Source organism: Macrobrachium rosenbergii, chromosome 50 (genome assembly GCF_040412425.1).
Source record: "Macrobrachium rosenbergii isolate ZJJX-2024 chromosome 50, ASM4041242v1, whole genome shotgun sequence".
Taxonomy (NCBI): Eukaryota; Metazoa; Arthropoda; class Malacostraca; order Decapoda; family Palaemonidae; genus Macrobrachium; species Macrobrachium rosenbergii.
In genome coordinates, this window is record NC_089790.1 from 6,669,668 (window position 1) to 6,685,231 (window position 15,564).

General features: G+C 33.7%; 1 protein-coding gene across 3 annotated transcripts in view; it reads right to left on the reverse strand.

The window, feature by feature from the left end:
* Positions 1 to 3,593: 3,593 nt before the first annotated feature.
* Positions 3,594 to 15,564, reverse strand: part of Dp (transcription factor Dp) — a 29,587-nt gene continuing 17,616 nt past the window's right edge. For all 3 annotated transcript variants that reach the window (XM_067093546.1, XM_067093545.1, XM_067093547.1), the window contains exons 6-11: positions 13,434 to 13,602; positions 11,310 to 11,519; positions 10,719 to 10,867; positions 9,752 to 9,834; positions 9,463 to 9,546; positions 3,594 to 5,167 (exon numbers count right to left, since the gene is read on the reverse strand). In XM_067093546.1, the coding sequence (XP_066949647.1) occupies positions 4,893 to 5,167; positions 9,463 to 9,546; positions 9,752 to 9,834; positions 10,719 to 10,867; positions 11,310 to 11,519; positions 13,434 to 13,602 (970 nt within the window). In that variant the 3' untranslated portion in view covers positions 3,594 to 4,892. The remainder of the gene's footprint in view (positions 5,168 to 9,462; positions 9,547 to 9,751; positions 9,835 to 10,718; positions 10,868 to 11,309; positions 11,520 to 13,433; positions 13,603 to 15,564) is intronic.

The following is a 15,564-nucleotide window of genomic DNA, read 5'->3' on the forward strand; positions in this document are numbered from 1 at the left end:
ATCAAGAAGAAAGGGGTGGTTCCACCTTTCCAGAAGCAGTTCTAACTAAAGAATGTTTCTTTGCATGGGGAAATGCCCTTGATGCTTGAATGGGGCCCTTATAATAACCTCCTCGCCAGCATGAAGAAACAGCAACAGCAGCTGCCTATCACCATTTTCTGAAGCCCATAAAGAAGGGCCCTCCAAAGCCTCCTGAAGCCCCTGAAGCAGTGCAATTGGCGGATGAAGCACCTGATGAAGGGGAAGAGGCACCCAGAGAGATGTAACTCTGCTTTGCTGTGCAGTCATATCTTCATGGTCATTTATTAGACTGCATGGCTTATTTATCACCATCTTCAATCAACATTTACCACTGATGAGTACCTGTATGATTTACGTAATCTTAAACTTCTCATTATTTCGTATATTTTTTCAATATATTTAAATATTTAGGTACAGTACTTAACTGTTCTCTGTACTTGAGAATGTACCATGCTACCCCTATCTACTGTATACGGTAAAAGAAAAAAGTAGGCTTGTATTCTGTATGAAAAAAAAAAAAAAAAAAAAAAAAAAATGTGCGCCTGAATATAGGGTTAACTTGATTAGTTTTCGCCTTGGTAAGAGTAACAGTTGTAGGAGTGTTCAAGCTTAGCTGTAAGCCATATATTTTTAAGGGTAATGTTGTAAGATGACTTTGAAATGACATTAGTGTTTTAAGATGGTAGTTTAGGGTATATTTGGTGTTTGAACAATTAAAATAGGCAGTTATATGCATTTTTAGAGGGGGGTCTCAAGTATTCACGGATTTCAGCTATTTGCGGGCGGTTGTGGTCCCTAACCCCCCCCCCCCCCCAATACCAGGGGTTGACTGTACTTTCATTTCCTCAGTTCATTTCTTTTAAAAACTTTTTTCTTGTTCACTGATTTCAATATAAATTAAGCTTTCCTGGAACTCACATATTAACAAACTGAAAAACCTGTACAGTTTACAAAGTAACACACACGGTATAAACTACTCAATTACGTTGGGCCAGAAATTCTCTTGGCTAAAAGTAGTCATGCAAATGGATGGGGCTACTGCTAGTGCAGTATTTTAAAATTTTCACAATACAGGATGTAGCTTCCACAGCTTTCATTTTATATATATCTCATATATAGGCAGTTGCCGGTTATCGGCGACCCGGTTTTACGGTGCTTGTCTAGCAAAGATAACTGGATTTTTGGCACTAATAACCAGGGATCAGTGCTATTATCGCCAATTTTCGGTTATCGTCACGCTACCGGGAACGGAACCCAAGCCGATAACTGGGGACTGCCTATAATGGAAAACTAAATGCCAAAATAAGACACTAGAAATACAAAATAAAATTTCATTGCCCCGCTCATTTAGTTAAAACGGCATGAACATCACATTCCATATGAAACAAAATAAAAATACAGTAAAATAAGGATTACAACCCACATACTACAGTTATTACACAGAAAAAAAAAAAAGTTAATCTTCAAGAGATGAAAATTTGGTGCACCTTGTCGCCAAGTACAAAGTCAAATGTGAACTTCCAACAAAACTATCATAAAAAACCAACATACTGTATTACAAAATTTCCAGTACGATTAAATTCTTGCTTATGCAAGATTTACTGATAAACCCATTTGGCATACCGTAATTGAGAATAGCAAAAAAACCAAAATATTGATCTACAGATATGGGAATGGATCTCTGTGGCTAGATATAGTTTTTCAATTCTATGGTTTACTTACACTTTTAATTAAGAATAATTTAAGCACTTCAATCAATGTCATATACGAGTTCTGATTACTGTCTAGCAGAGATAACCTTTCTCTGAGGTAAAGATAGGGCGATGAAAAACGTAAACTTTGGCCTTCTAGGACACAGTAAGTTTCCATAACTTATTTTGAAAAAAAAAAAAAAAAAAAAAAAAAAAAATTCAAAGCCAGGTATTACCTTATATTAAACTTTACATGCCTGATAATAAAAAAAACCCGCTACAACATTTTACTAAGTAAATTCTCGTTATTGTTGTAATTATTTTAATCTGCCACCATGCTCAAACTGGGGTGACCCAAAACTACAGGTCCTTAAAATATACACTGTATTTAAGAAATGCGTTTTCAACATTAGATTTTGAGTGTTCACAGAAAATGGTTTATAATCAAAAAGGGTTAATGACTTTTTTAAACAGATTTTTTACTCAAAAGAGGGTTATCACTTATTGCCTTTTTAACTAAACGTGCATGGCTGCATGCTGTCTAATAAACTGTTGCAGAATTTGACAAAAAAACCTAGGATGCAATTTCTACCATTGTAATTGTTACTTTTATCCACTTCACTATTAGTGTTATTATGAAGCAGTTTAAATAGACCTATCAGTTACCTAATCTGTTCAATTTAAATGACATGTAAAATTGTGTTTTAGACATCATAATTTTTTTTATCTCAGCTTAATATTAAGGATTTAACAATATTCTACCCAAACTTGTCTTATTCATGCTCCTTTCCCTGATGTACTTTGTTCCCCTCCCTACTACATATGCCTGTACCACTTCCATCCCTCGAGAAACAGGTATAGAACTTTCTTTCGAATCATTTTGCCTTTTTCCCTTCACTTTTTTACTATCAACATTAGGTATGGGGTAGATTATGCAACTGGCATGTCTCTCCAACTGGCCTCAGCATAAAAACAAATTGCATAAAAATAACATAATATTGTATCACCTTCCCAACGGTGTTAGACAGTTTCTACTGTGTTCCTGCCACTTATCAAAATCTTGCTCTGTACTTCCTAAGTAACAGCAATCAGTAACTGTAATTCCCTCAAATTTTGTTGCTTTGTTATCTTGCAGAAGCATGAAGGAAGGAGGCTGCCAAATACTGAATTAAATGATTCCATCGAGCATTACTAAATAGGTGCATGCAAGTTGTGCCATTTAACATGCCTCCACCTTTATTCATAAAAAGCCACAGCCCTCTCAGTCTCCCGAGAGCCTGGAGATTGGCCTTAGATCTTTTCCAACCACTAAATTTTCACAGTTACTCTTCCTGGAGTAATAGCTGAAGAAAATGGGGTGTTCCAACTTTCCATTCCCTGAAGAGACTTTCCATCTTGATAGAGTGCATTAAACAGCTTAAAAACACATTCCATGTACAGTAAAGAAATTCATTTAAGCCATATACTGTAACTAATGAAAAAGTTGTTAATAAAGCCAGTGATACAAGTAATAATTTCCAATACTGGAGATTAGTGGTTTTTAAGATCATGTTACCACCTTACCCCTTCCATTCATCATGCATCTTTGTGCAAGATGTGTCATTAAAGTAATGAAGTCTTTCATTTCATGCATAATGCAAGGATAAATTGTCAAGAGTTTATAACAAAATTTTAAATACAGATTTGCAGTCAATGCAAAGAACTTTTGATAAATTGTCAAGAGTTTATAACAAAATTTTAAATACAGATTTGAAGTCAATGCAAAGAACTTTTGTATGTACCTAAGCTTCATAACCTGATACAATAACTAGGTAAATTAGTAGGTTCCACAAGTATTGTCCAAAAACAACTGACTGATATATGGAAAATTCAAACCAACTCTACAGAAAAAATATTTGTAATTTTTTCTAATTTCAATTTCAATTTGAACGATGATAATCCACAACTTACAAGTAAGCGAAATTCCAGTTTAAGGTGGACTAGTCATAACTTCAGGTACATTATCAACATATAGACATATATATTAAGGTAAAATTAAATTTCTTTGTAGTAAGAACTGAAGATCTGAAAACCTAAGAATGTAAGTTGACAGATGACCTAATTCTCATCAATCATAAGTGTTTTGGATTCAACTCTAAATTCAAACTTAATACTCTAAGAAAAACTGCACTAGCAAACAAATATTACAAAACTGCTGGAGTGTGAAATAATTAGATGAAACAAACTGATAGACCCTCTTCATGCATTATATACCATTTAATATAAGTACAGTACCAATAATTCAACCAAACATTTCAAAACTAAGTAACTCGGGTATCAATTAAACAGCATATAATGATAAAAGATGAAAAAAAAAAGGAGTAATTTTAATTTATACCTCGATTCTCCATATACTTTGAGCAACAGTTAAAAAATAGCAACAATTTTCTTCGTACCAAATTACATTGAGCTCAAGATAGAAGTCAAGCGTCTCTTGCGATCCTAATGTAATGTACACAACTAGATGATGAGAGAAGTTAATAATCGTATTAGTCTTCTAGAGCAAACATCCTCTTTTGTCATAACGACAGAAGCACTCATCATGCTATAAAGGGGTAGGCTGTTGAGTATGAGGAAATATTGCATATAAACAGTCCTAAAGTCACAGGAAACTAACGGATCATACCATAAAAAAACAAGATAAGGACGGAAACAAATGAACAATTACTATCATGTTCATAAAGGAAAATGTCAAAATTATGTTAATACTTGTTATATTCCTTTCATGTTTTGTTGTAGTATGATCCTATGCCACTAGAGATACAGTAGTACATATTGTACTTAACTTTGTACTGAATCCCAAGGCTGAGACCCTTGTGCCATAAAAATGGCTCCAATAACACATCCCGTATACAGATTTTTTTCTTTCACTTCCACAAATTACTATACCTAAGTTTTTCAACTAATGCATTATGCCCATATTTCACTGCTTTCTGGTTATTATTAGCAATCCAATCCAATTAATCTCACATTCTCTCATCCACTGTATACTAGCTTGCAAAACTTCTCTCTCTTTAGGGCCAACATACAAATGCATACAATACAAAATACACATCACTGGCCTTTGCCTGAATCCAACTTGCAGCCTTAAAAGTTTAAAAATTTCTCTTTTAATATACTAATTATATCCTAAATATTTAATTAACTCATATCTACATCCGATTCATCCATTATATCTTCATCATCTTCATCCCCAAATGATGAAGGAGAAACAGAATCTGGTCGGTGCTCATTTTGGAGGGATATAAGAGACGACTGACGTGATATGATACCCAATCCACTACTAGTCCCACCAGAACTGCCGGTTCGAATCATACTGCCCATTTCTAGATCTTCTTCTGACAAGTTGTCGAGTCCAAGGATGCAATAGTCCTCACGTAAATTTAGTTTGGGTTCATTGTTCCCTTCAGCTAGATCTGAAAATAACAATGGGTACTTTAAATATGACAATTTGAAACTTTTACATTATACGGTATTTATCTTGGATAAAAAAGTACCTCATTCAGCAGTCTTGCTGACCAATTCTTGCTTATGTAAATTTCCCTTGTGTTGAACATTCAATAAACAATTTACCCCTGTATGCATTGTAAAAGGAAAAACTGACAGAATCAAGTGCAAGGACATCAGGTAGCTACTGGTCAACATGGGATGATCACAAAAAAAAAAAACCTCTATACAATTCTGTAACTGGAGACGAATGGTTCCAAGTTATTCCTTTAAACATTTTTGAAAATTGGGCAAGTAAAAATTGCTGAAGATTCTAACAAAATTTCCTTAACATATCCATCTTCTAAACTTGGCATTTGTGATGAGTTGATTAACCCTTAAACGCCGAGCCTCTATTTACAAAAACGTCACCCGTATGCCGGCGGCGTTCGGTGAGTTAGCGCCGAAGCGGAAAAAAAAGTTTTTTCAAAAAATCACAGCACGCTTAGTTTTTAAGATTGAGTTCATTTTTGGCTCCTTTTTTTTTTTGTCATTGCCTGAAGTTTAGTATGCAACCATCAGAAATGAAAAAAAATATCATTATCATATATAAATATTGGAATATATGACAGCGAAAAAAAAAAAACTTATAAAATTGTATACAAATCACGCTGTAAGCACAACGGTTAAAGCTAATGAGTTAATTTTTTTAGTTGTATTGTACACTAAATTGCAATGATTTTGGTATATAACAAATTGTAAAACGATCAAAGCAACACAGAGAAAATATTATCACAAAATGATGCATGAATTAAACGTAGCGGACGTAAAAAATGTTTTTTTTCAAAAATTCACCATAAATCGAAATATTGTGCTAGAGACTTCCCGTTTGTTGAAAAATGAAGCTAATTGATTGAATATTACTAGACTGTAAGTGTTTTAGCTTACAATTGCAGTTTTTCGACCATTTCGTCGCGTTAAAGTTGACCGAAAGTCGAATTTTTTTCTATTTATCGTGATTTATATGAAAATATTTCAAAACTGATAAAAGCTACAACCATGAGTTATTTTCTATTGTATTCTACATGAAATTGCTCACATTTCCATATATAAAACTTTATGTAACGACTAATATAAAACAGTGCAAACATTATGACAACGTGACGAAAATTTCTGGCGCGGACGTAAGGAAAAAGTTTTTTTCAAAAATTCACCATAAATCGAAATATTGTGCTAGAGTCTTCCAATTGGTTGCAAAATGAAGGTTAATGATTGAATATTACTAGAATGTAAGAGTTTTAGCTTACAATTGCGTTTTTTTACCATTTCGGTCGAGTCAAAGTTGACCGAAGGTTGAAATTTTGGCAGTTATCGTGATTTATATGAAAATATTTCAAAACTGATAAAAGCTACAACCACGAGTTATTTTCTGTTGTATTGTACATGAAATTGCACACATTTTCATATATAAAACTTTATGTAACGGCTAATATAGAACAGTGCAAAAATTACGACAAAATGACGAAAAGAATTTCTGAAATTTTTCGGCCGAGTTACACATGCGGGCGTAAGAAAAAAGTTTTTTCAAAAATTCACCATAAATCGAAATATTGTGCTAGACTTCCAATTTGTTGCAAAATGAAGGTACATGATTGAATATTACTAGAATGTAAGAGTTTTAGCTTAAAATTGCGTTTTTCGACCATTTCGGTCGAGTCAAAGTTGACCGCAGGTTGAAATTTTTTGTAGTCGACGTACGGTACGTCCACTTGGCACCCAACAGACAATTTTAGTCGACGTATGATACATCCAGTAGGCGTTTAAGGGTTAACTGTTCAGATGGTGTACACATGTTTTCTAGTATATTTCAGCATTTTATCCAAACACTGTATAGTACAGTACTACGTAGCAAGTATCCTTGTTCATATTTGTGAACAATCAAAGCTGTATGTTTGTTACAGAGGTGATGCATTAAAAAACTTAGATAACTTAATGTCTGTCACCATTTATTCTAATATGCAGAGCTGATTCACACAAATAAATCAATCTTTTATTGGTTACTTGGTCAAAAGTTTCACAGCAAGATGCTGGAAAGCTTTCTAGTGTGACACTCTCATAAGGTGTTGTCACATGGACCTTTTATTTGATATCTTGAGCTACCATGACACCAGTAGCAATTACTAGAATTCGGGTAGATATGGTTAGAGCACACCAACCCCTTGTCATAAGCCTAGCCTATTTCTAAAACTGAAAATCATACATGCTAATTAATTCACAGAACATATGTAGCATAATGCTACTTTGTAAAATTAATGATACAAATATTCTGTCCTCAATTCTTCTGCAACAAAGATACCAATCTTAGACGAGAAGATGATGAACAAGAGCAACTTCAGTTTTTCCACCAGTACTGGCTTCTTTGCACTAACTCAAAAGGCAAGAAGCTAAAGAATGCCAGAAAATATGCTTGTGTGACAATACCTGTAATGTTGACCTGTATCTCTGCATAAAATAAGCCATTTGGGTTGTTCATTATATATACAAGAAATCCTCTATACACAAACTTTCAGACACAAAATTCTGTATCCCAATATGTGGTGGTGTACATGAACTTCAATACGACAAATTTTAAATTAATTTGTATTTTTCACAGCTAACAAACCTCCGGTCTTAACATTAGGATAAATCTTCTGGCGCCAGCTGGAAACCAGTAAAAAACAAGAATTGTTTATGCAAGGAATTGGTGGCATCTGGCATCTGTCACGATGAGATGGGAAGTGGGGAGCGACCTTATTTCAACCCCGTGACGTCTTAGTTTTGTTCCAGCCCATGGTTAACTGAAAGACGGGTGGCTAGTGGTGGGCAGTAAATGTTAAGAGCGCAGGTTTGTTAGCTATGAAAAATATTTCATTGTCACTTTTTCATGAAAACATGTTTTTTACTATAAATTTTATTTCATGTACAAAGACCAAACTGTCTTGATATAAAGCTTTATTACCACACAGTGGTATATGCCATAGGCTAACTATAATGCTGGATGTGAATAATAACTTCTTCAACTTACAAATGAGATCTCAGAATTAACTTGTTTGTGTGCAAAGGACTACTTTTATATGGGTCAGACAACTGTCACCATACATAGAGGAGGATAAAATATCTGTACTTCAACAAAGTGATCTTGTTTTGAAGATAATCCAATAATGGTTTTGATCAATTAATTTATTTTGATCAGATTCAGCGCTCCAAAACTTTTCCATTTACAAAGACCATTGCAAGGCATCCATCATTCGATTCTAGAGTAATGGTGATGAAAAAATGGAGTATGCCTACTGGTAAAAAGGAAATGGCTGCAGATGTGATACAAGTGGTGTGAATAAACTATAGAATAATGAGGATTAAGATAGAAGAGAAGGCAATGCATGTCACCACACTCAAAGATGACATGGAAGTTCCATTTATTCACCACTATCAGGGAGAATTGAAGAAAAGCAAGAATTTTGGTAAAATCTATCTGATGCAGTGACCAAAGCACCAGCCACATGGAATATTGATGAGAAGACTTAAATGAAAATAGCTGTTTTGAGAACATTGTGAATAGATATAATTATGAGAAAGAAATCCGAGGGGAGAAGCAGTATTCGAATTTTGCCAAAGCCAGGATCTAAAGTTGCTTAACACACAGTTTAGACTTCACCCAATGTTTAAGAGACTAAGGGAACCTGATAACATACAACAGAGGAAAGCTGAAACTTTAATTTTATGATGAAAAATACATTCAGCATAAAAAACAAATGGATTACACTTATACTGAGTAAACCTTGTTTAATACAGCATTAAAACAAGAATGAAAAAACAAGTGACAGTAAAAAAGATAAAAATGTGGAAACTGAAAAATAAAGTAAAACTCGGGCATCAAGACAGTGGTTAGTGGAGACTGCTGGGAAAAAGTCATACATAAAAAAAAAAAAAATTTGCAGGGTGACATATGGGACAGGTTATAAAAGATCTTAATAAACTGAGTGAGAAAGACTGGATAGCATCTTACTTGTTTAGCTGAATATGAGCAGAAAAAGGTTGCAACATTTTTTTAAACAATAAAGTTAGAAAATACTAAGACTCTGGATTACTTTAATGCATAGAGATTGACTAGTAATCATTTTTCAAAAACTATACAACCAATAAACAAATAGTCAAAGATAATACTGATGACTTTCCTTAGTCTAGCTTAACCAATTACCTGAGCTAAAAATCTCTTAATGGAGAAACAAATCAAGAATGATCTCACCTACTACATAACCTTCTAATGCCTTTGGCACCATCGACTTAGCTCTTTCAAGATCGGACTGGGTACACTGAGCGCGCTCTAATCCTGGAAAATATATGAATGGCTTCAAAATAGACTGAATTACAATCTCCTACAGTATGCTAATATATATTTAAAATGAAAAAAATTTCATGCAAATTCAATACTGTACTAAACTTTCACCATGTACAGGCTATGAGGAACAATTTTTAGTATATTTTAACCCAAATACTTTAAAATATAAAAATCAATTATAGAAATATAAACATACCTAAAGCCATTCCCATTCGTTTTAATACCTCTATATCATCGTGGATTTCAAAAGTATCGTCAAAGTTGAAAAGATACTCCGTTCTGAAAATACAACAAAAATGCAGATGTACAGCAAAAATACATTTGTACAACCAAAACTATTTTTCTATAACATGGCTAATGTGTCAAAAGTTCATCATGATTTAAAATGCAAATTTCAGTAAACACAATGTACAAATATATTCCCTTAAGTCACTAATTATCAGGCTCTTCTTCCTACTTAACAAAAAAATTCCATGTAAATTTTGCCCATATGACCACAATTCTACTTTTATCCAACTTTTTCAGAAACTGGTTAATACAAGACCTCTCAGCAAGTTGAATACTGATAAAGCAACCTATGCAGAACTACTATAACCAGATCAAATATTATATACCTGTTCCTCTCAGTTACCATCTCTAAAACCCACCATCTTTAATAAATGAAAGGCTTTGTGGAAAACAATTATGACAGTAACAAACTGAAACATGGTTGTACGAAGTGTCTGTGATCGAAGATGTATCATCTTAAAGATATTTAAGATGTAAATAATTTTTATCCAAATTAAATATTTTTTATAATTTCTGTTTGCTGTTTATAAATAAATTACAGTATATAAATAGTGTGTAATAAAACTAATTCTTTATATATTTTCTTTTACGGATTTCACATGGAGTTTTTACTGAAGATACCATTTAATTACTGTATGGTACTTTATTTTTTTAGTATACGAGTAGCCATGACAATGAAGTTGCAATTATATGTCCAATTAAGGAAAATTGTCTTAAAATACCTCTTACTCCCATATTTTCAAACACAGTACTCACTTCAAAGGCACTTATGTTTCTGACCCTACAATAAATTAAAAAAAACCAAACATGGAAGCTAACTCATCGTAAGCTACATCTTTGAAAATAATCTACTTATTGCTGGAAATTATACCTACTTGTCATTGGAAATTGCACAATCAATCACTGTCTTCTTGCTTGTATTCACAATAATAAATGGCAACTGAATAGCAGAATTGGGAGATGGAGAGCCATTTACACGTTCTTCTGCCCTATTACGCTCCACCAGGTTTTTAAATGCGATTTGCTGTCAAAAAAATGTTAAAAACCTTCACTTGATCAGAAATTACATGTGCTTATGAACAGCCATGGTATCACACCAAGAAGATTTTTCAATACAAAACCTAATACAGTATTAGTCATGCACTGCCGTATTTCTGTGAATATGGATAACCCGGTCACACCCAGTGTCAGTCTCATTCAAAACTGAGGTACCTCTACTGAGCATCCTTAGTCAAGTTTTGGCAATAAATATGAAAGATTATGCACTGTAAGGCTGTTATATGCTGAATTGGTATTTTGAAAACTTTTACTATAAAAAAACTTTATCAATTTTCCATAATTAATGTTTGCTCTATTTGTAATGAATATTTCCTACTTTGCAAGTAATGACTGTTGTGGAACACATTTGACTTTCTTAGTATGAAAATGTGTTTCAAACTAAGAATGAAAAGATTCACAGAACTTACTTGTAATATGAGATCTTGCAACTGTTGTGTTTTAAGCTTAATCCGTTCCACTCTTTTATGTTTTTCCTGTTCTAATTTACGACATTCCTGGGCAGAATTGGTTGGTAGTCCAAGCCATCTGATTTCTTTCTTCTCTTTGCTAATGATGTTCATGGCCATCAAAACATTCAGTGCATCATAAACTCGCCGTCTTATGTTCTTTTGGTCATACTGCAAATACATGTTAAAAAAATACTAAAAAGCATGTAGATATGCAAATGTTATTTTTTTATTGGCAGTTAAATATGGTTACAAAAAACATTTCACCAATCTTTTCAGCCCTATTACATAATTATGTTCTAGAATACAATGCAAATTTCTAATTACCTCACCATCATGAACCAAGATTTCCAATAGAGTGAGATTTTAACTTTGAAATACTACGACTTCCACTCCTTTGCCTAAATATACAAGTTACAACTTTTGGAGTTATAGCATCACATTTCTGTAGATATGCAAAGGTTTGTGCAGAATGCCCACAAGGTTTTTTAAAAACGCCTGTGAATAAATCTGAATAAAAGTCATGTTCATTAATAAATGCAACTTTCACAAGGAACTTAAGGTTGATAAGTCTGCGACCACTTTATTCACAGTAAACATGAATTAATCACATAAATAGCTGCAATTTATAATTTTATCATGATTACCTTTAATAAATAACTGTGCAACCATGTGGTGCATGTATGCATATTTGTATATATTAATTGATATTCACATTTTATATTTTTTAATTAATTATTTGCAGAATATGGAATGAATAAATAGTCAGATGATTGGCAACTGGAAACCATAGTCATGGTGTCAATGAAAGGTAACCTGACAATGTGGTAAATATAAGGACACTGAACTTCCCAGGAGTTATAATGGAAACATTCAGTATGCTTACACTCACTAAGGTGGAGAAAGGAACTGATAAAATGCTTAGTAAAGAACAAGCTGGTTCTGGAAGGAGGAGCTGTACAGATCAAATAATTGTCAAGACACTATGCAGCAGTCTAAGGAATTGAAAAACAACACTCTAATGGCTTCTGTTGATTACAAAAAGCAATCAACAAAACAATATTAAAGTTATTCCGTCACTTTAGCACTCCAGTGAAATATGTACAGTAAAGCTAACTAAAATCAATGAACAAAGTGGATGCAAAGTTAATGGTGACAGGGTCTTACCAAGCTTATCTGCAGTAAATATTCAGGTGTTACAAGGGAATGTTACATTGACTTTGCTGTTTTCCCTTCTCACAGATATAACTGAAGAGGAAGGTGTAACAATATAAAACTGACAGATTTAGTATATGCAGTCAATGCTGTTTTACTCCAGAAAACACATGATTTACAAAGCTTGCTTAATAGAATGCATCAATATATCTTGAGAGATGAGACACAAATAAAACCAGAAATAATGAGATTAAGCACAATGGGATGAAATACTTAGTGGAGAAACGATTAACGTGGCTATGTCTTTCAAATATTTAGGAACACAGATATCCAGTACAGATTCACTTGAGTTGGAATTTAGCGAAACTAAAATAGGCCAATCAAACAATGGTCATTTTGTGTAAGATATGGAAATCAAAGACTGAAATTGCATACAAACGTATGATGATACATTAGTCTAGTAAAATCTGTATTACCCTCTGGCCATGAATCTTGGTATGAATGAAACTACAAAAGATTCTGTCACTCTGAAAGTAAAGCTTTAAGAAGGATTTCAAGAGTCTGAAGACAGGATAATTAGAATGATACCATAAGGGAAATTACACACGTTTCGTATGTAGATGAGACAATGGTGAATGGGATATGGAGATGTCTTGAACATGTGCTTCACACAACCCTTGGTGAAATAGTAAACGAGTGTCAAATGGGCTCCTTTCGGCACAAGAAGCGTTGGAAGACCCATACCTACTTGGATAAGAATTACGAGACAGAAGAGTGGAGACTTGTCAAAGATAAAGCACAAGGGAGACATGTGGCAGAATTTCACAAAGACCATCCAAGTCATTCAACTTGAGTGGCAATGAAGCTAATATTTAATTATCTTATAAATCTCCTGCAAAAAATAACATTCAAAGCTTGTCAAACACTTACATTGGCACCATCAGAAGGTGAAGCACATCTCGTAGGATCAGTAAACTCTGACACTAACTCATCTGCAACTTCGTTATATGTTGTCGTTCCTTTGGCCTTTACTTTTTCACAAACCTTCATAGAAAAATGTCTAAGACCTTTTCCTCCTTTCTCAGTTTTTCTCCTTTTACTGAAAAGATGAAAATATATTAATATATTGCATAACTTTTGAATTATCTCCTTACAAAAACCTTTCAAACTCCCATAAAAAATTACATAACTCAGTAAACTTATCTTCATATGCTGTGAATACACACATCTCATAAAGTCAAAGCCAAAACCAGACCTTGAAAATTTCTCGAGAGAGAAGTTATATACATGGCAGTTTAACCTTTAAGGGACGGGCTAATTATATATCATGCACACCCCCAGACTGGGCAAACTTTAAGGTTGGCCAATTTATGAAAAAAACACATCAATAGAAAAAGGAAGATATGCAAATGCACATGGTGTAAGAAAAAAAATTCTACAAAATTTTCCCTACCTTCCACGGCTAGCTGAAAGTTACTATTTACAAACATGTGGGGCCTCTTTTACAAAACACCCATAAATTTTACCAAGTTACATATGTTTTTTCTAATAATTTATTTTATTTTTTGTAAAAATATAATTACCACTCACACAATATCATAACAGATAAGAAATAACATCAGTAACAAATTCTGAGCATATTTGTTGTAAAATATTTACGTAAATTTACTGAAATCAGGAAATGCAGTAACTTTTTTGGGTTTATACATGTTTTTTCAAATATTTCTTTGCAAAATTACAATTATAACTGACATCATATCATAAAAGATAAGAACTAAAACCAACAGCAATCCCTGGGTATAATTATGAGCAAATAAGTAAAAAGACGTCATGGGAGAGAGAGAGGAGCAAGACATTCCCCCCCTCAAGGAAAGAACAATACTAAATTCCATGAGACACCCACGACTGAGCTGAGCTGAATTCTTTAGTTGCCATAAATCATTTGTGGGCCATTGAAGTATTGGAAAGCCTTTCCCGCTCAATACAGCCAAACTGTATGGTGTGTACTATTAATACTCCTCAGAAGGGATCCATCCCACCCAAACCCTGTTTTAGATCTTCTATTGAGGGGATCCATCCATTAAGGGTTAATCTGACCAAAGAGTTAAACATCCATACTCCCACAGGTCTTGCACAAAGGTCAAATCCGAATGTTTGTCACTGGAAACAATAAAGATTGGTATAAAAATTACATATACCTGTACAGTGGACTGCCCATATTCACGGGGGTTAGGTGCCACAACCACCCGCGAATGCTGAAAATCAGCAATATATTGGAACACCCCCCCCCTCCAAAAACACTTATAACTGCCTATTTCCATGACTAAATATATTTTTTACAAAAAAAAAAATTTATTTACTAATTTTCAAATACTATTATTGTAAATACAACAATATATCAATAAAATCTTTTTTTTTTTTTAATGCATATTAAATATATAGGTACTGTACAACCCTGCAGTCTTAACATTAGGATAATCTTCTGGCGCCAGCTGGGAACTGGGAAAAATAAAACAATACAATTGTATACACAAGGAACTGGTGGCCTCTGGCATGAGTCACAAACGAGGTGGGTGATACCACCAGCCCAAGCTTGATCTCGTGATGCCTCAGTAATTCTTCTACTGCCTTTGAGTAAGGACATCTTGTTCTGTCTCTCCTCCCTAAAGCCAGTCTTTTTTCTATGCTGTAAGCCATATATTTTTAAGAGTAATGTTATAAGATGACTTTGAAATGATAACAAGTGTTTTAGGATGATAATTTACGGTATATTTGTTGTTTTAACTACTGAAATAGTTAAAACACCAAATATACCTTGAACTATCATCCTAAAATCTTTAATAACAATAATTTCAAAGTCATCTTACAACATTACCCTTAAAAATATATGGCTTGCAGCTAAGGGTGCAAGCTACTCATTAGCCCCATATATTTAGGTACATCCATTTTCTCTCATACAGTATTGAAGCTCTCCCATTTTCTTTTTACAGTCCACAAGGGAAACAAGGGATTTCACAGGTACTGTACAGTACCTACAGTATATATTTAATATACATTGGAA